Here is a 27,135-nt window from a genome sequence, read left to right as displayed (position 1 = left end):
AATGTCCACATTCGGCATCCACACTGGCGGGCAGCAGAGTGTGGAGCCTCATGCATGACATGGCCCCAGATACCGTCCAGGTGTAGGAGAAGCTATGGTGACGTTGCAGGGGCTGTGAGCACAACTGTCCTTGGACACATCAGCACCAGCATGGTGGCAGATGTGTTGGCCACCAGGGCCTGTGGTGGATGTGACGGATGCTGCCCACGTCTGGCTTTACTGCACAGGGCAAGACACTGGGTGTGAGCAGAAGGTGTGAGCAGTGAGGTATTGATATCTCAATGTCCAGGTCATGTGTGTTCATGCATGATGCACATGTACATGGCTCACTACCTGGGGAACACAAGAGTCTTGCATGGTGGCACACGTGCATATCTCCATGTCCAGAAAACATGTGTGTCCGTGCATGATGGCATGTGCAGGAATGTGTCTCAGCTCACTAGAGAACAGGCAAGATGGTCCAGGCCACCCAATTTTCACACCCACCCAGCCCAAAGCAGTGGCACTGATGACGCAGATCAGGGAGAATTTAGGCCAGGCTCCCCGTGTTGGTGTGAGGGAGGAGACTCGCACCCACTCTGGGGAGAGACTTGGCACAAGGAGGGCGGTTCTGGAGGCTGCTGGAACCCACCCCCCTCCAGCTACAGCCTCTCTCCCAGCCGCCCCCACGCCTTCTGGTAGAAGCGCTGACTCAGGCCTGCTCCCAACATAGCCCAAAGCAGAGCAAGGGTCCCTGGTGCCAAGCAGTCGCGGTTCTACCATGAAGGGAAGGGGCAGGCGGGGGTGGGACATGTCTTCAAGGTGCCTGGGACTGCAGCGTGTCCAGGGGGGCAGCCTTACCATCACCTGTTCTCCCTGCGGGGTTGCTGTCCACCGCCTGCCAGCCCCCGAAGCCTACGGGCAGGTCAGGCCTGGTCATCCACGCCTCATTCCAGCAGTGGTAGTTCCTGGAAGACACCGGCCCTCTCAGCTAAGAGGCCAACTCCACTCTTGCATCTCCTGCATGCCCCAATGCAGGGCCTGGAGCCACCTCGAGGAGAGGAGGGGACAACCCAACAACTGAGGGCAGGACGTGAGCCTCAAATAGGCCAGAGGGTAACAGTGCAGCCATGACCAGACCCCCCCCCACCATTTTGCTGTTTGGATGAAGCTGGGGAAGGTGATGAACCCCAAAGCTCCTTCTCAGATTTGCCCGTGTGGTCTCCCTTAACACAAAGCTGAACTTCTGCCGCAGTCAAGCCCTAAACTGCCCTGGAGCGGGTTTGCAGTTGTCATGGAGATGGAGACCTCCCGTGGCCTGGGGGTTGAGGCGTGGACTCCTCCAGGAGGAAGAAAAAGCGCATTGGGGAGAGCCCTAGGGGTCCACCTGGACCAGGAGAGATGTGGCCCTTCAGAATTCACACACGGGCCTTGCAGTGGGCCAATTGCTATTCAAGCTCTGCTTCTGGGTCCTTAGACCCGTAAATCAGACCATGGCAGAGACTAATAGTGCGTTTGACCACAGAGCAGTGAATCACACATGGCCTTTTCTGTAGTGACCAGCTGAGACTTTGTTCATGGCACTGATCCCACTATTGCTCCAGCCCCACAAACGTTCTTTTTTTTGTTTTTGTATTTGTGCCACACCCGGAGGCACTCAGTTATTCCTAGCAGGCTCAGGAAACCCTATGGGATGCCGGGGATTGAACTCAGATCAGCTGCGTGAAAGGCAAACACCCTCCCTATTGTGCTGCTGCTCTGGTCTGAGTGTCCCTTCATTTTAGACAGGATGGAGCAGTCCTGGCTCTGCTGACACTGAGACTGACAGAGTGACCTGCTGACAGGAGGCTGGGAGGAGGCAGGGCATGTGTGGCAGGCTTGTTTGACCCACAGCCACTGCGGACATGCGGCCAGGACAGGAGGAAGCACTCACTCAGCCTCAGCGGATGGTAGGGGTCTCCCTGAGGTCTCTCTGAGGTAAGCAGGGGTACAGTCGGGGGGGGGGGGACAGAGAAGCACAAAGCTGTCCTTTTCCTGAGTGGAGATGGCCACTCTACATGTGAGAAGTCACCACTCAAGCCCTGTCTGTCCCCCCAGCACAGGACCCTGACAGATGGACTAGGGGGTACAATGGAAGAGGAGACCCCCCCTCACAAGACAGCCAACAGATGATAATAAGTTGGAGCTGCTGAGTTAGTTACACACCAGTTACAGGTTGTCCCTGCGGCCCCACACCGCAGAGTGAGGCTAGGCGTGGTGGGGACACGGTGAGCCTGCTCAGTCTTCTTCCGGGGGACCCTAGCTACCCTGCAGAGCTCTGAGGGCTGGGAGACCCCTGGACACAACCTGATCCTTCACATCCACTCTCACAAGATGAAACCTTTCAGTAAAGTGCCAGGGAAGGGCAGAGACAGAAATGAAAACAAGTTTGGCAAAGCCACAAACCATGAAAACATGACAAGTCGGAGAAAATAATGCCAAGGGTCTGAGCCAAAGAAGGAAACGATTCAGCCATGAGCCTGTCATTCCTAGCACCACATGGATCCAGAGCTGGCGCATCTGACCCAAGAACCCCCAAAGCCAGTCACACCTAAATCTCAGATAGCAGCAGCACCCCAAGGAAGCATCATTCACCAAGACAGGGGCTCGCCTGGAAACTGCCACAAACAGGGCCCACCTCCCTTTCCACGGTCTGTTCAGGGGGTGGATACACTGCCCAGAAATGAAGAGGAGATTGGATTTAGAGAATATTTGTTCCTAGTCTAGCTGATATAGAAGAAACTTCCCATATGTACATTCTGGCCATAATTATTGAAGGAAATTAACAAAAATACCAACGACTTCCATAGGTACTGAAGCAACGGTTTGATGTTAGAATAATGCTTCCAAATATATTCTCCTAAGGTTAACAGCATTTGTATAAAGTTTTTCTTGGGGTCTTATTTATCATCAAAAGAAATTAAGTTACATTCAGTACAGTTTGGGTTGTGCATTTTTTATTAGTTTCTAATTATTTGAAGGCCGGTGAGCTTTGAGTGGTATAAATAATGGTGCTTAGGGGGAATCTGATTAGCCAGACAAAGCATTTTTCTTATTATATAAAAATGAAACACGGTATTTTTTTCCCTGTGGGGTTCCTCAGAGCTGCCATCCCTGTTCTCTCCAGGCATCATTGTGACCTCTGACCTGCCCCAGCTCTCTCTCTGCTTACCCCCAAATGGAGGCTGTAGGGGTTGTTTTGGGGGAAGTGTTCTAGCACTGCAGGGAAGGGCACGAGAAGAAATGAAGAAGCTTCTAGCTCCAAACACAGCTCTAACTCACCTCAGCACCGTGAGATCCGTCACTGTCCTGAGCGGATAAGGGAGCTTCCGCACCACCTTCCACAGGCAGGCACAGTGAGACCCTCCCAGTTCCCCAGCTGGAAGGGCCTGGCCTCCTTCTAGAGCAGGGGATGCTTAGCCCCAAAGCCTTAGAAACCTGGCTCTGCAGTGAGAAGGCCCTGAGTGGGGCGAGGCAGGCATTCATAACCGCATCGGGAAGTGGCCAAAGATCTATGGCCCACCCCCTGCTGCAGCCATAAACTCTGAAGCAGCCCAGTTTCCTCCCAGCTCTGCGATCCAGCACTGCAGGCAGCAGAACCCTGCTGGGTCCCCACAGTCCCTTCTCCAAAGGACCCGGCCAGATAGCTCTGAGTCCTGCGCAGAGCTGGTCTTGGTGCCTTGTCCATAAGTCACCGCTGCTCCGAGCCTTGTTCGGGCACTCACAAAGGCAGGTAGGCACGAACTCTAGACAGAGGCTGCCGGCCCAGCCTCTGTTGGTCATGGTAAAAGATTGTCCCGGAACCTGAGAGGAAAGTCTACGAATGAAGCTGTCCTTTGGGCATTGTGAGCAGCTGACATGGTCTCAATGGTCTAGATGGCCGAGTGTAAATGTAGGGGAGAGGTTCCAGCGTTGGACTGGAAGGTCCACCCAAGTGGGGTGAGGCACTGAGGACAATTCAACATACACATACAGACACACATCCTCATGTACAGGTGCGAGATATTAATACACACTTAGCATACACATATGGACACTGATACTTGTGCTCAAACACACATATGCATGTACATGTATGTACATGAGTCCACACATGTATTGTAGTCTGCATACACATGAGCCCACACACAAGCCCACATTCATATACATACCCACACACATGAGTCTACAGACAAATGTATATGAAACCACAACATATGTGTGCACACAGAACTCATAGGCATTTATACATGTATATGAGACCACAGCACACAACTCCACCTGCAAACATGTGTCCACACAGATACATGATAACACATGCATGCATCTCTGTGCACATGCATTCACATGCAATTTGCACGCATGGGTCCACACATATATCCATTTCATGAGTCCGTATGCAACATGCAAACACAGAGGTCCACACATGAATCCACTACACACACAAGTTCACATTACACATGCACACACACGCACACACAGCTCCTCAGTAAGACTGACATTCCTGGGCTGAGTGGGTGGAGGACCCCATCCCGCTGCTGCTTTTCATAAGGTGGAGCTGGCAGTCCCAGTGGCCCCCACACCATCAGGAGATCACAGCAGGCTGGAGGGGTGGTTTGGGGTCTGAGTCTCTGGTACTCCACGCAGTCAACCCTGCTTTAACCCCTGGAGCCATGTGGTCCTCCAAAACATCATCAGTATCCCCCTGCACTGCTGGTGTCATCACACATACACCCCTGAGCGTGCTGAACACAGGAGGGCAGGAGGGACTCAAGTCCCTCACTGAGGAATGGCATGGCAGACGCCAAGGAAGGAGATTTAATTCACAGACCATCTTGGGGGTTCATTGAAGATTGTGAGGTTCCAACAGAGGAGAAAATGCCTGGATGGAGGCTGCTACCTGAGGCTTAGTGAGGGGAATCCTTTCCCCCAAGGCCTTTATCTAAGTTTTCTTTTGAGGTGTAATCAACCACCTGGTGGGTCAGACCCGCCCACCCCTGGGATGGGCCTCTGGTTTTGAATAATGGAGATAAAAGGTGCTGCTTGGAAGGAAGCATAGGGAGCAGCAGCAAGGGAGACAGACGGAGCTCCTGAGAGAAAGACTGAGTTAGACGGACATGGCACAGAGGCTGCATATGGTGGACAGGGCCTTGGAATAAAAGCTAGCTGATTCTGATGAAACTTTAGCCGACTGTTTGTGAATTATTTCTCCACCATTATTCTGCGTCTTCAGACCCACCCGCAGTAGGGGCTATAGGCGTGGTGCCTGGGGCGGCCTCACCCAACACGTGGACTTTAAACCTTCTATTTTATGTTTAATCAACAGCTTAGAAAAGGGAATTTTGCACCCGTGGTTATAAACACATTTGGAGGACTGAGGGAATAGTCCTGACCTAAGAGATTGTCTGTGGAGAGACAGAAGGTGCAGGGAAGAGCCGAGGGAACATTCTTCAGTTGAGGAGCTTCCCTGGTGGGCCCCAAAAGCAGGGCTGAGCAGGCGGGAAGACCAGTGGGCATGAGAGAGGCTGAGGGCAGTGAGGCCTGAGGGCTAAAGAGTGACCAGTGGGCATCAGAGAAGCTGGAGGCAGTGAAGTCTGAAGCGTGGGAAGGAAACAAAACAGCAGAAGCTCAGAGAGAGGGAAACCATCCATGTACCAAAATACACTGCGGGGGGCCCAGAAGGAAGGGGACCGAGACAGAACAGAAAGAACAGCTGAAGAAAATATAAATTGGCTGAAAATCTAAATTCAATGTGAAATGTCCCTCTGCCCATCAGAGGAGAAGGAAAAGCAAAGGGGCCACACGCCAGTGCCTCATTCACGGTAGCCGAAAGCAGGGGGAGGCTCCGGGTGGGTGTCTGGGACCAGGGCTTCTTCCTCACAGTGACACCCACAGGAACAGCCCCGAAGATCCACAGATAGTGGACCAGGTAATCACAGGGCTGAGGAAGCCAGACCTGACCAAGGCTCCTGTCTCTAGCTAAGGGGCCCTATGTAGAAGGGAAGGTCAGCCACACGGAGAAGGAACAAGGCCGCACACACGCGAGCCCGCTATTTGAAGACTATTTCCTAAAAAGCAGCATCAGCCGACAGTGATGCCTCACAGGCCCTTGGCTCCAGAGTGCAAAACTGGAACAAGGATCGACACTCTGTCCCCAGGGTATTGGAGGCCGTTGTTTTTCTTTCCAGAAAAAGGCAGCACTGGCCAGACCCTTGGGGGTGTCTGAGCTCTGCTGGTGGGGGCTTTTTGGAGCAATGCCTGTGAAGGTCCAGCCTGGCCTCCGCAGATAAATGCCTGTCACGCAGATGGGCCTGGGGGAAAGTACGGTTAAGTCTGTGGAGGGGAGACCCTGTGGAGTTGAAACGGCAGCAGAGCCCACCCTCTACATGCACACAGAAGAGACCACATACATGCACACACACACACATACACAGAGGAAACCATACACATACAGGAGACAGCACAATACAACAGCATGCAGGAAACACACACATGTACACATATGCACACAAATGAGAACACACAAGCACACACACAGGAGAACACGGTGTCTAGCCCATGTCTCCCAGATGACTGAGTCAGTCACCAGGTTGTCTTGCACCACAGAGGGAGGGAAAAAGGTACAAGAATAGTTCGACTTGACTCTGTGTGTTTTCCCCATGTTGTTCTGAAGACAAACAGAATAAAACTGTGATTTCTTTCCACTTGGATCGTGACAGATTCTTAGATTGTCACAACCTTGAGCTAAAACGGAAAAATACAAACTTTCCCGTTCACCACTATTTTTAAAAATTAAATAGAACAAAAAAAAAAAAAAAGCCAGTTTGAATCAAACCATTTCATCCTGGAGGAAAGAGACGACGAGGGATGTGGGTGCATCTGTGCGTCCTACCCACGTCTCCTGTCTTCACACTTCACTCAGCGCCCTGTGGAGCCTCCTCCTTCCTCCTTCATTATTCATTCATTCCTTTGTTCCTTCCTTCCCTTTTAGCTTCCCTCTGACTCCCTCACTCCCTTCTTCTTTTCTTCTTCCTTCCTTCCTTCCTCCCTCCCTCCCTCCCCCTCCTTCCCTCCTTCCTTCCTTTCTTTCTTTCTTTCTTTCTTTCTTTCTTTCTTTCTTTCTTTCTTTCTTTCTTTTTCTTTCTTTCTTTTTCTTTCTTTCTTCTTTCTTCTTTCTTTCTTTCTTTCTTTCTTCTTTCTTTCTTTCTTTCTTTCTTTCTTTCTTTCTTTCTTTCTTTCTTTCTTTCTTTTCTTCCTTCCTTCCTTCCTTCTTCCATTCTTTCTTTCTTTCTCTTTCTTTCTTTCTTTCTCTTTCTCTTTCTTCTTTCTTTCTTTCCCTCCCTCCCTCTTTTTCTTTCTTTCCCTCTCTCCCTCCCTCTCTTTCTTTTTTCTTTCACTCTCTCCCTCCCTCCCTCTTTTTCTTTCTTTCTTTCTCTCCCTCTCTCCCTCCCTCCCTCTCTTTCTTTCTCTCTGTCTTTCTTTCCTTCCTTCCTTCCTTCCTTCCTTCCTTCCTTCCTTCCTTCCTTCCTTCCTTCCTTCCTTCCTTCCTTCCTTCCTTAACACTTCACTCAGGAATCACTCCTGGTTCTGTACTTAGAAATTATTCCTGACTCTGTGCTCAGGGCTCACTCCTGGCTCTGTGATCACTCCTGGCAGGTTCACAGAACCATATGTGATTCCAGAGATAAAACTCAGGCCGACCACATGCAAGACAAGTGCTCTACCTGCTGTACTATCTCTCCAGTCAGCCTTCCATTTCTTCCAGAACCTTCTAGACATGAGTACCCCCACAATTCTATAGGGCCCCCGTTAAGGCCATGCCCTGAATAAATTGCTCCCTGACTCTGGGCAGTGGGCAATTACATGCCCTACACTCCCGCTAGGACCCCTGTGTCCACGTGAGCCCTAACCCCACAGAGGGTCATTCTCTAGGAGGCCTTGATTGGCACCTGCAGGCTTCCTGGGAATCCCCACCCCACTCTGGCCTCTACCTACTTTTCTCAGTACATCCACTGGCACCCAACAAAGGCCCACCCACCCCCCAAAGTGCAAAGGAGACAGCAGGCAGGGGTCAGCAGCTTGGCCTAGTGTCCCCTCAGCCCTGGTGATCTGGTGATCACCTCTTGGCTCCTGGCCCCTCGGTTCTACAGGGACAGATATGAACCCAGGACAGGAGGTGTCAAGGAGACCCCCTGGACACAGACCCTCCTAGGTCCCGGTCAGGCCCCCACAGTGCTCAGTGAGCAGGGCCAGCACCTGAGACAAGCTCTTTGTTTCTTACCCACCCAAACTGCTGTTAGGCAGCCACAGAGCCGAGCATGGCCACAGGGGCTGCTTCCGGCTCTCGCTGGAGGCCAACATCCCCCCAAAGCACACTTACCACACAGAATCCTTGGTGAGCTTGTTGCTGACCGAGCCGTCCTCCTCTAGGAAGATGTCCATCTGCAGGTTGGCATTGTTGTCATGGGCTGAGAAGTAGTTGGTGATGACTCTAGCTGGGATGCCCAGGCAGCGCAAGACTGCAGACAGACATGTGAGCAGGTCACAGATAAGCACACGCTGGAGCAGAATTCATACACACACACACACACACACACACACACACACACACACGCCTCTGTATGGTGAGTAACCCTCACACTCAGAGATATGGTGAGCAACCTTTACACACATATATGCACACATAATGAGCAACACACACACACACTCTGTCTTTCTCTGTCTCTGTCTATCTGTCTCTCCCTCTCACACACACACATACACACACACACATTGGTTGATCCATGAAGCATGGTGCAGGGGACAAGGACACAGGCAGGCCGGAAGCACCTCTCGCTCTTATTCTGATCGATCAAGCTGATCCCAGAGCCGCCCCAGCTCCCACTGCACCGCGCATCAGGATTCATCGGAAATAATTCAGTTGACAACTTCAAGATTAATGACTTGACTTGCTTTTTCCCCTCTCAGAATAGTTTAGCATTTTTAACCAAAAACTCTCCGCCTGTCAGACGACCTTGATGCTCCAGCCTGAGCTGTTGGGCGCTCGCTGTCCTTGTTCAGCGACTTCGTGGGACCAGCCCACGGTGACAGGCCACACTGGCTCCCACCCACGCTTCCCGATGCAGCCAGGAAACCTGGTGGGGACTCCTGTCTGGGCTCGACGCTGAAGCCAGCCATGCCTGGAGCCTCTCCTGCCTTCCAGGCTGGTGTGGACAGACCTGGGCTCTCTCCTCCCTCCCAGGGATTGGCGTGAACATGCAGGGGTCCCTCCTCTCTCTCTTGCCTCAGCCCACCTTGTGCTCCTGCATGTTCTGGCTCCCATCAGGAGAGCAGGTGCTTTCAGGCAAGAGAGGAGCAGGAGTGGGATGAAGTTGCTAAGGAGGCTGGGGGAGTTGAGGGGGATGAAGGGGCAGAGGTGTGAGGGCTGTGGGGACAGAGAAGCCTGTGGAGGCTGAGGAGGCTGAGGGGGTTGAGGGGCTGAAGGAACTGAAGGAGAAAAGAGGGGCTGAGGGACTGAGGGAGATTGTGGGGGCTAAGGGAGATTGAGGGGCTGAGGGAGACTGAGGGAGAATGAGGGGGGCTGAAGGGGCTGAGGGTGACTGAGGGAGACTGAGGGAGATTGAGGGCAGGCTGAGGAAACTAAGGAAGATTGATGGAGACTAAGGGAAACTGAGGGGAGCTAAAGGGACTGAAGGAGACTGAGGGAAACTGAGGGAGACTGAAGGGGCTGAGGGATACTAAAGGCGTTTGAAGAAGACTGAGGGGGCTGAGGAGACTGAGGGATGGTTGAGGGGGCTGAGGGTATTGAGGGCGACTCAGGGAGACAGGGAGACTGAGGGGGATGAGGAGGCTGAGAGGGTTTGAGGGGGCTGAGGGGACTGTGAGAGACTAGGGGAAACTGAGGCAGGAGACTGAGGGAGACTGGGGGGGGGGCTGAAGGGGCTGAGGGGACTTAAGGGGTTGGGAATGGTTGAGGGGCTGAGAGAGTTGGAGGGAGTCCGAGGGGGGACTGAGGATGGTTGAGGGGGCTGGAAGAAAACTAAGGGGGCTGAAGAGATTGAAGGGACTGGGGAAGCTTAGTGGAGCTGAGAGGTATGAGGGAAGTTTAGGAGCCTGAGGGGGGCTGACGGGGCTGAGGGAGTCCGGCCTCTGCAGGGCTGGAGTGGGGCTGCATGGAATCAATCAGGTTGGGAGAGACAGCCCTGTTTTCTGGGCGAAATCCACACAGCCTTGGCATTCAGGGACAGGATGAGCCACGAGGGTCAAGATCTCCTGGGGGTGTCCAGGCCTACTCTGCTTCAGAACCCAAGTCGGGCCTCTGCACCCACAGAGGAGCTTTCTCTGATGCTGTCAGGAGGCCATCAGGCCCCAACAGAATACATGACGCGTAGGGACCCTGCCAGGCTGTCACGTACCTCGGCATGCCATTAGGACTTGGAGTGGCACTTGTAACATCCCTGGACATCTACCCACCCAGGTGGGCTGCTGAATGCAGAACCAAAGTCCCTGACAGAGAACGAGCTCAGGAGAGGAAGCAAGGAGAGCACCTCGCTCTGGCGCTGCATTTGCTCAGGGCTGTGTGTGCAGAAGCCAAGAGTCACTGTGAGGACAAGAGCTCGACACTAATGTGGGACTCAGGGAGTCGGCCGAGGTGTCTGTCCACACCTGGGGACACCTGCAGATGGTAGGCTGGCGAGAACAAACTCCAGGACTCCCGAGGCTGGGCCTGATTTGTTCACCAAGGGCCACAGTGTGAAGAAAAGGGCTACCTTGATCCCTCCAACGCCAGGAAGGGGTTAGGGAAGATTCACAGCCCATCCCCACACAGCACACAAACCGACCCATGTATGCCATTCCCGCCCAGCCAGCGGGCCTGTTCTCTTCCTTGCCAGGTTGGAAAGTGCTGGCCTACCTCTGGAAGTGTGAGGGGCTGCGGAGAAAGCTGCTCTCCGGCCCCAGTTCTCGGCCTTCTGGGTGTGGAATGATGGATGGCACAGGAAAAGGGCCATCACTCTTTCTAGAATTCCGCATTCCAAGGGAAACTCAGAGCCTGTCTGGCTCAGGCTCATTTAATTATGTCTTGGCTGTAGCCGGGAATGGCCACCATTGATTGTGCCGCGCGATTAGAGAGAGCGTCTGGAAGGGAGACTTGCTCTGGCAGGCACAGTGTTGCCCAAGTACTCACAGGTGTTGAAGACGCCGGCAAACACCCAGCACTGGCCGTAGCGCACGGGGCTCTGGGAGCTGCGGTACTCCAGCAGGATGTCCACGCTGCCTGTCCAGGCTGACGGCGGCACCCCGTAGGCATACACATTGTCCCACGACCCCACCAGCACTCCCTCGTCGTCCTTGGCATTGATCTGAGGGGAAACCAGGGCAGACGGGGGGGTCAGTTAGGCCCACAGACCTATGCCAGCACTTCCTGGCCTGAGGGGCCAGAGCCTAAGAGAGAGAAGCCCACCTGGAAGGACAAAGATTTCCCTCATGATGGGTCAAGGTGCTCACAGTAACAGGCTTTGTAATGGTAGCCCCGTGTCCAAGGAGGGCCAGGTAAGAGTGAGAATGCACAAAAATGACCTTTTTTGAGTCTCTGGTAAACTGAGGCAAAGAGTTGTCATGTAAGACAGTGAGACTAGTACAGGACAGTCACATTGATAAAGATATCAATAGTGATGACAGCAGCAATGCTGACAATGACTCAGAGACACTGACAGTGATGACAGCAGTGAGGGTGACGCAGGGACAGTGAGAGTGACACTGACAGCAGGGACTGTGACAACAGTGGCTGTGACTGGAAAGGAGACAGTCAGCGGTGCAGCAATGCATTCCTGGTCAGAGAAAATAATAGTTTGAAACTGTCTTCTCTCTCCCTCTGCAGTTTGGGGTTCTGGGGCACTTTCCCTCTCCATGTAGCTCCTGCCCATCTGGCCCCAGTTAAGATAGTAGGGGTCAGTTTTCCCTATACAGGGTCCTTTGGGCAGCGATGCTTATCCCAGATCTTGGTGTCTCTGGGGCAACCACAGGAGCCCCTGGAGCTGACTACGAGGCGACTCTCAGCCCAGGTCTATGCATTGGAGATTTGGGGACATGCGGAAGTGGAAGAGGGCGTGAATTTGTGGGACCTGCAGCCAGAGCTCAGGGACAGGCACAAACCCCTGCGAGCACTTGACAGAAGCTGAGCTCTGATGGGGGTTTGCCTCAGGCCAGTGAAGCTGCCAGGTCTGAGGGAACCCGTCCCATTCACTAGGGAATCTCACAGGTGTGGGAAGGGCCCCATCCAGCTCACACACAGAATGGCGAGGCCCAGAATCACGGGTGTGTGGGGGCCAACCTGGGCCTCCACATACAAAGCTGTGAGATTCAACATAAAACCGAATCTCCCCTTCCCAGTAAGAATCTCTCCTTATCAATAAGACATCTTATACGTCCCCCAGAGTCTCAGGTAAAGGCTCCTCAATTGTGGTTCTGTTGACTGGCTTGCACAGAGACCCATTCACGAGAGGCAGATCTTAGCAATCAGTTGAGTCCCCGAGTCCCATCGCAAAGGGGCTGAGCACGGGACAGGAACGCACCCTCTCACCATCCCACTGCTCGCTGGCTTTCCTAGTGCTGGAGAACCTGCATTATGTCTATTAGTGTCTGGTCAACGAGCTCATATTTCTCAATTAGAACTTCGATTTCTTGTATAACTGCAGATACAGAGACAGATGTTTTGCCCTCGGTGATGGATGGAAGGAGTTAACGTGGGCATCTTTTGCATGGCCTGTGTTTGGGGACATTCCAAAGGCTGGTCTGAGCTCAAATGACCCGATGCTTCCAGGCTTCAACAGGGAGCTCTGAAGTCATGGGCCACACAACCAGCAAATGAGAACACGAGGCTCAAGTCCCGCCAGGCCACTAGAAGCTGCTCAGGGCCATAGTGATAGAAGAAAGTGCTAGAACTGGGCCAGGAAAAGTCTGTGTCATGAGGGAGCTGGGTGGCCATGGGGTGGTGCCCAGGCCTCTGCGTGGGTTTCTATGAGCCTCACAGGCAGTTTTCCATGTGGGCATCACAGTCCAGGAGACAGACTGGATGAACTCTTACAGCTCCACCCTAGGGAAATGTGTGAGCAAGGTTGCACCCTGGGGGGGGTCAGCACCAGAGAGGAGTGAGGCTGAGCCGGGAATGGCCCCAGGAGGAGGGACTATGGGCCAGGAGGCATCTGTTGAACCATAAAGGAACCATAAAGGAGCCAGGGGCCATCACCAACTCCCTCAGCAGCCACATCCTCTGGTCAGCCTGGCAGGCAGGAGACACAGCAACCCCGAACTGCAGGCAGAGCAGAGATGTCTGTCATCTGTGTCAGAGCAGAAAGAACCCAGGTAGAGTGCTAGGTGTGTGTACATGAGCATGCAAAGCCATGTATGTATGTTGTATGCATGTACAAAGTTTTATGCACAGTGCATGCAAAGGCAAGTGAAGGCACGCACATATGCATATATGTGAAAAGATATGCATGTGTGCATGAAAAGGCATGTCCGAGCATGTCCAAAGGTATGGGTACATGCATGCAAAACATGTAAATGGGTGAAAAGTCTGTGCATGTGTGAAAGTGCATATTCAAAGGACTATACATGGTCATGCATATGTGTACAAGGTCATACACATGCCCCCAAAGTTGTGTACATGTGCAAAGGTATATACCTGTGTGCATGTGAAAAGTGTGCACAAACATGCATGCAAAGGCATGTACACTTGTGCATGTGCAAAAGCATGCATATGCAAAGGTACGTATATGTGCAAAGTTGAGTACCCATGTGAGCATGTCAGAGCAACGAGACCATGCAAAGGTCTTCCCTGGAAGGAAACAGGATGAAGGTAGATAAGGAATATCCAGGGATCTCTTAGAATTTTCTGGACCTCAGGAACACGCACAGACTCGACTACATCAGCCCGGCCATGGGGAACCGACACGTGCATGGAAGGAATGTATGTCACTAAAAATAAAGTTAATGATGTAGAAGAAGAGCTTGTGATAAGGAAAGTCATCATAAGAAAGACAAGAGAGCAGCTAATGTTAGAGGCGAGAGGAAGGACAATACAACATCAGGATAATTAGGTCCCTAAAATAGGACTCAGCGGAGATGTTCGAGCTGCCGTGGAGAAGGTGTCTAACGGGCGAAGTCAAGGCTCCACCTGGAAAGGACCCACCTGCACACCGGCTGATCCGATGCCAACAGGAACTGCCTCTGATCAAACATTAATTCTTTCCCTTTCACTGATTTATTATTGCTTTGCTAAATTACAGATTGGCAGAGGTGTGGGGTTGGGCTCGTTGGCCATCAGAGTAAGAATCTGACACTTGGGGGACTCTGTGGGAAGCTCACAAAGATGAAGCCCTGGGCAGGGTCCCCAGAATCAGCCAGGTGTGCCCAGCATGGGCCTAGGGGACTTGCTGTGTGAGTGAGATGCCGGCTCACCACCACCACTACAAGGAGAAAGGCTAACAGGGAAGAGATACTTGTGGGTCAGACAGGAAATGCCAGCCAGGAGGAGATGGTACTTAGGCTGCCCTGGAGGGTGGACAGATCCTGGGAGTGTGGACAGTCCCCAAAAAGGCAGAACTGGCCCTCCAGTCACAGCACAGATTTATGGGAGCAGAATTGTGTCCCTAGAGACAGGACAGCAGTAGGAAGTCACCATATTTTGTCACAGGCGCTTCAGTAAACTCTGGCTTGATATGGAAAACTCAGGTAGCATGGTCCTGAAGGTGGGACTGAACCCCAAGGCACATGGTCTTCATGCCACCAGCTCCTCTTCACACAGCCCTGTGCAGTTGGGAAAGACCACTTTTCTGCACCTTTTTACATATGGAAAGGAATGTCCCTGGCTCTTGGCTGCGAGGGAGTGATTTTTCTCTCTTAGCAACCTTTACAATCTGTTTGGCTTGACAGTTAGAAGCGATGGCCCCATAAAGTGGTGGTCTCTGGACCTCTGTGGGCAGTTTCAGACCTAATCCTGCTGCTTTTGTTTCTCCAGACACTTTGAGAATAAATTTGGGGAGCCACCCTCAGAAAGAGAACGGGAGGGATCATTCCTAGGAGGAGACACCAGGGGCCCTGACTCACCAGCCTCCAGCCCTGCAATGTGGTGCAGCTCACGGAGCTAGACTGTGCCCCAGAGCTCAGAACTCTAGAAAGAGACCTGGTGAGCGGTGGGGATCTAGTCCCCTCTTCGGATACAGCAGAACTTCTTTTTCTGGGTGGTGCTGATGTCCCCTGATCTTTGCTTGGAAGCATCGTACTGAAAGAGCAAATGAGCTGGTGTGGAAAGGGACAGTGTCCTCCCGTGTCCTTGTTGAACTCATCCTGATCCAAGCTGGGCCTTCATACTCTCATGGGCAGGAACAGGAAGCCCTGCAGAAAAGGAGTTTCTACAGCGGCCGGTTAAGTCCAAGCGACCTCTTGCCTCGATTCTCTCGGACAGGCCCTTCCACCCACAAAGCTCGGCCCACATTGCTTCTTTCTGGGCCTGCTGGTAGTTCAAGACCGTGCTGGGGTCTTGATGGCAATCTCATGCTGCATGCTGGGGTGTCCTGATGCTTCTGGCCCAGAGCCTCTTGGCTGTGTTGTCTTGAGCTGCTGACTCTCATGACCTCTCCATGAGATGGAACCTTCTAAAAAGCCAGGATGAAGCTGGGCTGTTCTGTGGATCCGGAGAGCCCAGAGGAGGGCAGGTTCTTTGGAAAGACCTGCTCTGTCAGCCCCCATGGCAGGTCATGATCCTTCTTACTCTTTATCACCAGAGCATCCTGTCCCCACAAGACAGTGCTGCCCCTAGGTGGAAACCAATAAGGTGTTTCTAAAACATATTTGGGCATGGAAAAGATCCAGAATACATAAAACATATTGATAGAAAGAAGAGAAATCGAGGGGTGGCCTGGTTCAGAGATTTTCTAGAACTCTCAGCAAAGGAATGAGGACAGTCTTTAGGAAGAGACAAGACCCCCAGGGCAGACAGTCCCAAAGTAGGGCCAGACTCATGTCATCTGATCACTGCATAGACACTGGGGCACTTGTGTGTTGGAAGAAGTTCTCAGCCCACCGAAGCCCACTTCGGGGAGCCCACCAGTGAGTCTCTTCAGCAGCTTTTCCATATGGGAACAGGATTAGCTGAATACAGCGGGCATCACCTCTGTCAGTGACAACTCTACAATGACCACAGAGTGGGCATGAAATTAAACATTATCAAACTTCAGAAATAGGAGCACATCTCCCATCACCTTAGAAATAATCGATTTCCAGGGAAGTGAGAAACTTGTAAAAGTTTAACATTTTACGTAAGTTTTAAAAACTTTTGATTTTTGAGGCCTGGAGAGATAGCACAGCGGTGTTTGCCTTGCAAGCAGCCGATCCAGGATCTAAGGTGGTTGGTTCAAATCCCGGTGTCCCATATGGTCCCCCATGCCTGCCAGGAGCTATTTCTGAGCAGATAGCCAGGAGTAACCTCTGAGCACCGCCGGGTATGGCCCCAAAACCAAAAAACAAAACAAAACAACTTTTTATTTTTAAATCAGCAATAAGAAAATATAATGGCAGGACTGGAGAGACAGTGCAGTGTGAAAGGCACTTGTCTTGCATGCAGCTGACCCCAGTTCAATCCTTGGCACCCTCTATGATTTTACAAACCCGCTAGGAGTGATCTCTGAGCACAGAGCCAGGAGCAAACCCTGAGCGTTGCCAGGTGTGACCCAAGAACAGAGGAAGAAAGAAAGAGAGAGAGAAAGGAAGGAAGAAAGGAAAGAAGAAAAGAAGGAAGGGAGAAGAAAGAAATGAAGAAAATGAGGGAGAAAGAAAGAAGAAAGAATAGAAAGAAGAAAGGAAGGAAGAAAAAAGAATTGAAAGAAAGAAGATGAAAAAAGAGAAAGAAAGAAAGAAAGAAAGAAAGAAAGAAAGAAAGAAAGAAAAAGAAAGAAAGAAAGAAAGAAAGAAAGAAAGAAAAAAAGAAAAAGAAAGAAAGAAAGAAAGAAAGAAAGAAAGAAAAAGAAAGAAAGAAAAATAAAGAAGAAAGAGAAAAGGAAGAAAGGAGGAAGAGAAGAGGAGGGAAAGAAGGAAGGGAAGGAGGGAGGAAAGAAGGAAGGGAAGGAGGGAGGGAGAGAAGAAGGGAAGGAGAAAGGAAGAAGAGAAGCAAGGAAAAAGGACAGAAGAAAGGAAGAAGGAAGGAAAGGAGGAAGGAAGGGAGAAGAAAGGGAAGAAGGGAGGAAGGAAGGGAGGGAGGGAAGGGGGGGAGGGAGGAAAGAAGGAAGGAAGGGAAGAAGGGAAGAAGGAAGGGAGGGAGGGAGGAAGGGATGAAGGGAGGGAGGGAAGGAGGAAAAGAAAAATATTGGGAGCTTTCATCTGGGGGAAATATCCACCTACATCTTTGACCAAGGACATATCTTTGAACTGTGTATGGAACAACTACAAATCAATGACAAAGACACAATCCAAAAAAGCAAAGTGAAAACGCTCAGGAAAATAGGACACCAAGAAAGAATGGCCAACGGTCCCGGGAAATGCTGATACGCCGGTCGTCAGAGAAATGAACACTGCACCCCAAGGAGCCATTGCCCCACACCTATGCAGAGGGTCAGCACCCTGGAGGTTGACAACACCAAGAGCAAATGAACCGAAAAACCCTGGAACTTTCCTCTATGGCTTCCAGGAAGGCAAAACAGCCTGGACACCTGGGAACACTGGCTGGTTCTCGTAAATGACTCATAAACACACCCACGGTCCAGTGGCCCCACTTCAGCTACCACTCTTGCCCCGGGGCCAGGAATGTGAGCCCAGTGAATGAGCGAGAAGGTGAACACTTCTCTGCTCACAGATCCACACACAGACATGCAGTCACCCCCACGGTTCCTCAATAGGACACACAAATCATGGTCTAGAATTAGATGATGTGCCAATGCAAAGAAGAACACGAATGTGTCAACAACCAAGTGGGCAAGACAAGGCATCCCTGATAAGTTCACGTGTGTAATGTTTGTAGAGGTAAAGGGGAAAATTATAAGAAATCAGGTCAACAGTTATTGGGTGGGTGTGGGGAGTAGGGGGCAAGAAGGAATAGGAGGGAATATTCTGGATCCATAGCAGGTAGGTGATGCCCACATTTTAGTTGGTCGTTGCTCCAATCCAAGCCTGTTGTAAAGCCAACAGCATTTAGTCTGGAAGCATTTCATGACATATAAATTTTACTTTGGTGAAAAGATCCCACAACTAATCCTGACTTATATGGTGAAACTTACGATATATGTATTATAAATGTGTGTGTTTCTACCCTACAAAGTTCTGTTATAATGAAGAGTGTCATGCATGTGTCTTTTGGTATTCATCCTTGACACAATTCATGTTGGGTTGGACACCTTATGTCCTGTTTGGGATTCTCATTTGACCTAAACTAACACTAACCACAACAGAGAGAACCAAATGTGAAGCAAGGGTGAGAAAGATACTGGGATTTTTAATTCTTCAAGTGATTTCTTTACTGCTGTGCCATGCTGCATGGGGCAGGGATGTAGGAAATGAAGTACCAGACATATTTTTAAACTCCCATTTTCAACTGGTTACTGGTTGAAATATAAACTTGAGTTATAACACCTCTGTCCACGTAGACTCATTGTACACACCATAAAGTCCTAGGGCTTCCCATCTCCAAAAAGTTCCTACAATGTTCTCACACACACACACACACACACACACACACACACACACACACACACACACTCCTCTTCTCTCTGGCCACATCCAGGTGAGTTTTGTGGCTCTGAACATGTTTGGATAAATGGAATGAATGGAAGAATTATGATGGGTGAATGGCTGATGGGATGGATGGGTGAATGGATGAGTGGATGCACGGGTGGATGGGTAGATGGGTAATAAGATAGACAGATGGATGGATGATGGATGGGTGAGGGTGGATGTGTGGATGTGTAAGAGGTGGAGTGTTTGTGGATAGATGAATAATGGGTGGATGATCAATAGATGATAGGTGAATGATGGGTGCATGATGGATGGATGGCGGATAAGTGGATAGATGATAGGTGATGGGTGGATGGTGGATAAGTGGATGTATGAATGAGTGGGTGATGGGTAGATGAATGATAGAAGGGTGATGAATGATGGATAGATGGTGGCTGGATGGTGGATGAGTGGATGTATGAATGGATGGGTGATGGGTGGATGATGGATAGATGGTTGGATGGATAATGGATGGTGGGTAGATGGGTGAGAGGTGGTGTGTAGGTGGATGGATGGATATGAAAAGGGATAGGGAGAGTGAAATAGGAGAGAAGTTGAGGGAGGAGTGAGGGGGAAAGATAGGCAACAAGAATCCCAGAGCTGAGGCTATTCAGCCCTCCCCAGGAGCACTATGTCAGCATCTGCCCCCCTACCCTGGGAGTGTACCCCAGAGATACACACAGCCCGGAGTGCTGTAAAGTGGCTCCGTGCCTCAGAAATAGCGCGATGTGATTACCAACTAGATGCAGCTCCACCACCTCATTCCAGGAAGCAATTCAGAAAAGCAGGCATTCAGACGGACTGTGATGATCACATTCGGGAGAGGGCTGGTAATAAATGTCTGTTTTCCTCCAGAAATATGGGCTAGCAGGCACGGGAAAAGCAACCTTAATAATTGCGAATCCAAGCTGTTTGCTCACAAATGGAAACTTCATTACACGAAGCCTCCCGCACTGGAGGGATGTGGCCTGCAAGCACTTCCCCATCCCCTCCAGTCTCCTGGGGAAAGGGATGGAGGCAGACAGGGCCTGTGACAGGCGGCCTGTCCTCTCAGCTCAGGAAGGGCAGGCAGAGGACACACAGGAAGGCTCCCAGGAGGCCACATGATGGGGCCGGGCAGCCAAGCTCTGTGCCCGGTTCTGCCCATGACCTTGAAGCTGGACCCAGCTTAGTGGGAGCCCGAGTCGCTGAAAGGCTTGTGCTGATCTCGGAGTGCAGGGACACAATGAAAGGGCAGGGGCGACTTTACCACTGGTTTCTCCTGTATTTGCTCATGGCCTTACTCCTTCAGTCTGCAGAGCAAAGTGGGCAGGGAACAGGGAGTGACAGGAGCTGTGTGGTGTGACAGGTGCCCGGGAGGCCCAGCTCCTGCCTGTCCCTTCAGTTACTCCCAGTGGAAATGCCTGTCACCTGTGGCTCCCAAAAGTTTCCTGTCAGGAAGGGTAACATGCCTCAATTCCCCTGACTGGACAATATCTCCAATTGCTGGGGACAGTGACTGGACTGTGTCATGGTCATAGGAACAGAAGGAAAAACACATTGAATGCACGGGAAGATGGGGCGGGAGTTGGGGCATGCTTTCAGTGTTCTCTGTCTCTGTGCTCATAGCAATTTCAGGGTCAGAAGCCAATGCCGCCATGTCCCCTAGTCTGTGGCAGCAGCGTCATTTGTCTTGTCTGGGCTGGGAGAGTCAGGACCTGCCTCCACTTGGTCCACCTGATTTACTAGCTGGGGTTTGTGATTTTTTTTTAAATAAGACTAAAGTGTACATTGACCATTGATTGGTTTAAAAAAATGTTCAATCTCGAGTTTGTTCCCAAAAGGCAGAGGCAGAACAGGGTATTAATGGGGATTAACGATGTTATCCTGGTTCGATGGAAGTACAAGACCAGGGTTAAAAATAAAATGTCTCCGTCTCAAGGGAAAGTAGAACATTCTAGCTGGCAGCAGAGTAAAGGCGGGGATGTTCAAATATCTGCCTTTCTCGGATCCTTAGTCTCCTCTTTTCTTCCCAAACTTTCAATAATTTCACCTAAAAGGTTACAGCTGCATCATGAGGCTCCAGAAAGATGCATCCTTTCCCTGCCTCTCATACTTTTCTGCTTGCTTCGGTCCCTGGTGTTTGGGTCTGACACGAGGCAGTCCATAAGGTGTGTTTTAATAATAGTGCTGGTCACTATACTAGCCCAGCTAGCTAGTCTTCAGCTGTCCCCACTGGTCAGGCCATTACTGGTCCTGGGACCCCCTGAGCAAAGCTGGGAGATCACGTAGCCCTGCTACATTGGCACAGCTGTGCACACTGGCCTCAGGCCTTTTCTCACCAGCCTGTCTGATCCGTCATACAGAAGCTCTGAGTCATGTTTGTTTCTGAATTGAGAATTAGGAAAATTCTCAATCGAGTCCTGTTGGCAGAATGAGTTAATATGGAGAGCTTAGTACCACTCCTACTCCTACTCCTACTCCCGGGCAGAACAAACCATTATCACCATTCCTCTTATCGGCACCGTGATCACCACATTCACCACTCTCACCTCCACCATCAATACTGTCACCACCTCACTGTTATCACCCATCACTACTGTCACCTTTCCCATCACTATTATCAGCATGTCACCTTCACCTCCACCACCACTACTATTGCCAGCATTACCACCAGAAGTTCCTGTTGCCGCAGCTGTAGATAAAGACCTGCAGGAGCTGTTCCGTGAACAAAGATGTTAAGGACAAACTCTCACAAGGTCTACGGGGGTTGGTGAGTGAATGTGACACACTACACTGTGCACAGACACCAGAGTTGGGACAACCTGCTGCAACACCACCACCACCATCCCGTGCTCACCTCCTCCTACCTTCGTCCAGTGTTCACTTCCCACCACCACCAGTACTGCCTCCTTTGGTCCTCCTTGCTCTGTGCTCTCTGGTAGGTCCCCCAGGACACTGAACTCTGTTCACCTCTCTTCACTGATTTTTCTTGTCATTCATTACTTCAGCTTATTTTTCTGGGAGCTGCCATTCCTTGGGGGATGCTCCATTCTGCTGATTTCATGGGGTTCTGAGAGAGGCAGGGGAACACCTCTTTGCCTCCTTGCCGGGTGGTCACTAACACTGCACGACCTTGAATGACCTCAGCTCCAGGGTTCCATTTATGGCTCTGTGCACAGCCCTGTGCACGTCTTCCTGTGAAGACAGTCCAGGCACCCAGGCATGCCTAGGAGAGTGCCAAGGGTTTCTGAGGGCACTTGGGGCCCGCAGGGCATGGCTGTGTGGCAATGCCCACTGCAGAGAGCTGGGTGAGGGAGGAAAATGTCCACTTGATGCCAGGTGCCCTCCTAGTTATAAAACCTCCAAGGGTCATGGCAGGCAGGTGAGATGCTGCCCCGAGTCCTGAGGGAGACCAGGGGGCTGCTCCCAGACAGGCCCAGATGTGGATGATGGACAGGAGGGTGGACATTGGGGACCAAGCAGAGTCCTGAGGAAGTGGGCACAGACCGGGTGGACCCTGCATGCAAGTGTCTCCACACCCCTCGTGGACTGAGCTTCAGAGTGGCTCAATCAATTGGGTCATTGGGCCTGTGGCCAGGAGTCCTGCAGGACTCACCCCGACCCAGAACTGTCTCTGTTCAGCTCAGTGACCAGTGGGGGCACCTTAGAGGCTCCCCTCAACCGGCTTCCGCATCTGTGTTCAGGGCCGCTCAACAGAGCCACAGGCCCACTGGGGGGCACAGGCTCGATGATCTCCTGAAGGCTCTAAATTCATCCCGTCTTTGAAGGTGAGTTTCTATGGAGCCTTTTGAGGGTCCCCACACATTTAGTCTTTGTTTGAATTCTCTCAGTGATTTCATGACAGATTCCAGGATTTGCTACCAAGAGAGCTGCCAGAAAGGACTAGAAAGCGGTTGATTGTTGTTTTCTCTTAAACAAAGATGTATCCTTTCCTAATTGATTCTTTTCCCGAGGCCTCCTATTTTCGTTTCTGGAATCTTCTGAACTGGGTTTTGGACAGATTCACGGAGCTCTTCGGAGGATTAAAGGTGAGCGAGTGTGGGCCAAGGCTGCCCACGGGTGCCAAGCCTGTCGGGAACTGGGGGCGGACACACAGGGCCACCAAACCGGCCCAGGTCCCCCCCACGGACTGTCTCCTTGGAAATGTTGTCACTGGGTTATAGATTCTCAAAACGAGAACTTCATCGGCGCTTCATGATTAATGCGATTTGCAGGCAATTTGCATTGGGATTATGGGCTTAATTCAAGACTTCGCAGCTGCCGGTGGCCGGGTGCCAGACAAAAGTGCCTCTGCTCCCAGCCGGCTTCCCTGGAGCACTGGCTGGTGCTCGGCAGCGAAAATGCACACAGAGTGTGATGTGAGCGAGCAGGAGCTGCTGAGGGGCCCTTTCAGGGCGCTGTGAGGGACCTTGGTTTCTCCCCACGTGCTGCTTGCAAGGCCTTGTCCTCACCGCAGCCGCCCTGGGACTTCCCGAGAGGACACAGTGAAATCTCGGTCATTACATGCAGCATACCCCGCTGGCCTCCAGAGCAGCTGGACGGGGAGACCCCAGATGTCGGGGAAGGCAAGATGCTCGTTTGTCAGCAACTCCGCTCAGTTCACACAGACACACAGATGTTCCTTAGTGACACAACTTAAACAGCCATTTTCACACCACACTGACCAGAAACTATGGCATGGAATTAATTCTCTGTCGAAGATATTTGCGATCACAACATGGATTTTTATCCATCTTGAATCAAATGCAAATATGAATTTTTTTTTAGTAGAGAGAGAATTTTTTCCCCCAGAAAACTAACACACATTGAGAATGACTGGAGCCTTGTGAGAAGGCTCTGGAAGTTTCTTGCCTCGAGGCCTGCGTCAAGCTAGTGGCCCTGGGACCCCTGCGCGCCACATGGAGTCCCCAAAATTGGTAGCATAAGAATGTGGGGGTTCAGGGACAAGAACAATTAGCATAGCAGGAGGGTGTTTGCCTTGCACGCTGCCAGCCCAGGTTCAATCCCGGGAGTGATTCCTGAGCGCAGAGCCCAGAGTGACCCCAAAGCATCACCAGGTATGGCCCCAAAACCAAAACCAAAAGAATTGCAGGGGTTCAGCCTTCATCTGAAGGAGCATCTATCTCCTCTCAGAGGATGGACAGCAAGAGCTGCATCAGTCCAGGGAGACTCGTGTGAGTTCACTGTCCCGGCCCTGCTGGCTGTGCATGAGCTGTGGGCATGTGTGAGAGTGTGGGTGTGCGTGCATATGTGTGTGATCTGTGGGTGTGTTGTACATGTGTGTGAGAGCATGTGTGTGTGCTGTGGGCATGAGTGAGAACATGTGTGTGCGCTGTGGTGTATGTGTGTGCTGCAGGTGTGTAAGAGAGCCTATGTGTCCATGTGGGTATGTGTGTGTCTGACGAGGGTGTGTATAAGAACATTGGTGTGCTGTGAGTATGTGTAAGAATGTGTGTGTGTGTAAGAATATGTGTGCATGTGTGACCGGTGGATATATTGTGCATGTGTTGAGAACATGTGTGCGATTATGTGAGTGCTGTGGACATGTGTGAATATATGTGTCACGGGCATGTGTGAAAGCCTCTGCGCTGCACACATGTGTGCAGTGGGTGCACATAACATACATGTAAATGTGCATACGAGTGTGTGTCTGCATGTGTGTGCTATACGAATATGTGAGAGCATGTGTGTATGCCTATGTACAATGGGTGTGTGTGAGAGTGTGTGCCATGGGTGTGTATAAGAGCATGTGTGTAATGGGTGTGGTGTTTAGGAACATGTGTGATGCTATACGTGTGTGTACATGCATGCAGGTGTGTGTGTGCTGCATGTTCACTGTCAAACCAGGTGGCGATGGCCTCGGTGACTGGGGAGGGGTTCTTATCCACCCACAGAGCCAAGGCCTCTCCCAGAACACTCAGCCTCTCGCTCTGGGCTGCCTCCTGGCCCAGCCATCCAGGGCTGGTCTCAGGAATGCCGCCACCCTGGGCCTCTCCAGCCTGGGAAGAGATTCTGACGGACGCATCTGTGGCATGTCCCAGCCTATCTCTCTCCTCCTGGGGTCTGCCTGGCCCCAGAGCCCCATGTGTGCCTCCCAGGGTGTGACGGTCACCTGTGTCTTCCAGGGATTTCCTGGGCCCTGCAGAGCTACAGCGTGACCTGTGTTCCTGGGGGTGGGTGGGTATGGAGTTCCAGCATTGAGACAGTCTCAGGATGAAGGGTGGACTCTAGACCAGGGGTCTCAAACTCGAGGCCTGCGAGCCATTTGTGGCTCTCCGTACAACATTTTGTGGCCCTGCCCTAAAGGAATCTTTTTTGTTTTGTTTTGTTTTAGTTGTTTGGGTCAATGTTCAAGACTTACTACTGACTTTGCACTCAAGGATCACCCTGATTTTGCCTCCTGCGGCCCCCATGTAAATTGAGTTTGAGACCCCAGCTCTAGACCCTTCCTTGGGAACAGAGCAGCCCAAGGGCCCTTAGGGGGGCACCCAGGGGTTGCATGGTCACTGCGAAGAGATGAGATGAGAGGAGACACTGGCACTCACCATGGCGGAGCCCACGCGGCTGACCTTGATGGGGTTCCCCCGGCCTGATAGGTCCATCTGGGCCCGGTCCATCAGGTACAGGCAGGTGTCCAGAATGCCGTCCTCAAACTGTGGGCGGGGGGGGGGGGGGAAGATGCAAGTCTGAGGGCGGAGGCATGGCCAATGCCCACCCCACAGGACCAGGAGGGACTGCAGGCTAGCTGGGTGGGGTAGACAGGGTCCGGCACGTGAAGATCAGTCAGGCACACAGGGCTGGGCACATGGGGTCAAGCACACAGGGGTCAGTCATGTGCATAGGTTCAGGCACATGTGTCGGGCACCTAGGGATCAATCGGACACACAGAGTCAGGCACGAGGGGTCAGTCGGCACTAGGGCTCATTTGGGCCTGGGCTCCAGAGATGCCTGTGCCCCCGTGGGTCCTGCCAAGGCAGCATCCAGCTCCTCTGCAGTGGCCTCTTGGGCCTGGGCAGTTGGGGTCCAGCCAGGAAGATGACCAAGGCTGGCAGAGCTGGCCCAGTCACAGCAGGACCACACTGGCCCTGGGGATTGGAGTCACCCAGGACCAGGACAGGGCAATTCTCTGGTTCCTGGGTTTGACCAGCTGTTCCGGGCCCAAAACTGGGCAGTCGGCTGCCTGGTGTCAGAGACCGGCAGGAGCAGAGATTCCTCCTGATCTGCCCTCCTGGCTCAGTTTCCCTGCATGCTCAGGGCACAGACATTTTCCCTGGCCTCTGCCTGTGACGTGAGAGAGGCCGGAGCCCAGGGCCAGTGAAGCCCTGAGGAACCAGGCTGCAGGAACACAGCCAAGGTCCTGGCTACGTCTCTTGGGGTCAGAATTCACCATTGAAGGGTCTGTCAAGGAGAAGAGGGCCCAGGGAAGGTCTCCTTGTGCACCCAGCCCTGAGGCCTAACAGGGCTGGGGATCGGGAAGGGGGGCACCCTGGAACAGAGCCAGCATACAGGGGGCACTTGGGTGCCAGGTCAAGAAGCAGAATATTCGGAGGATGACCCCTCACTGACCACATTCTCCCCCATGACATTTGTGGAAAGGACCATCCAGGGACCCTAGAGGGCACTTGCCAAAGGTTGTTTGGCTCTGAGGGAAGGGGATGCTGAGGAGCCCAGCCAGGGGTAAGGTGGGCCTTGGGCCCAGTTCCCACAGCAGTGCCCAAGGTATAGGGCTGGGGGCACTAGAAAGGCCAGAGCCCAGGACTCAGGAGAGACCCCATCAGAGCCCACAGGGGCACAAGAGCACCAGGGAGCCTGGGAGATGGGAGGCCACTCCCAGGATTCCAAAAGGCTACACAGACTTGTGTGCATGCATCCACATGTCCACGTGTTCACACAAATCACACATGTCCACACATTCCATCCACACAGCCACATCTATACACAGTCACACATATACACACACTCCATTTACACAGTTTCAGCTACACACATGGTCACACATATATACATTTCAACCACACAGTTATAGCTACACACACCCACATAGTCACAGATATGCACACACTCCATCCACACAGTCACATCTACACATACAGTCACATATATATGTATATACTCCATTTGCCTGATTATAGCTGCACACACCCACAGAGTCAGGCATATACACTCTATTCACATGGTTACATCTACACACAGTCGCATACATACACATATTCCATCCACACAGTCACACATATTCATACACTTTGTCCACGCACAGACACACGCCCATACTACCCTCCACACAGCACGTAAATGCAGCCCCAGATCCACTCACAATTACACCACAGCTGCACACATATATACTCATATTCTAACTACACAGGCAATCTGCAC

The 27,135-nt window shown here is 51.8% G+C and overlaps 1 protein-coding gene across 1 annotated transcript in view; it reads right to left on the bottom strand.

The window, feature by feature from the left end:
* F13A1 (coagulation factor XIII A chain) overlaps window positions 1–27,135 on the bottom strand; it is a 59,864-nt gene that overhangs the window by 18,009 nt on the left and 14,720 nt on the right. The window contains 4 exon segments of the mRNA XM_049764959.1: window positions 841–947; window positions 8,378–8,516; window positions 11,183–11,357; window positions 25,308–25,415. Coding sequence (XP_049620916.1) covers window positions 841–947; window positions 8,378–8,516; window positions 11,183–11,357; window positions 25,308–25,415 — 529 coding nt within the window.

The sequence above is a fragment of the Suncus etruscus genome, chromosome 18 (genome assembly GCF_024139225.1).
Source record: "Suncus etruscus isolate mSunEtr1 chromosome 18, mSunEtr1.pri.cur, whole genome shotgun sequence".
Lineage (NCBI taxonomy): Eukaryota > Metazoa > Chordata > Mammalia > Eulipotyphla > Soricidae > Suncus > Suncus etruscus.
Note: the sequence above shows the minus strand (reverse complement) of the source record. Positions and strands in the feature narration are given on the sequence as shown.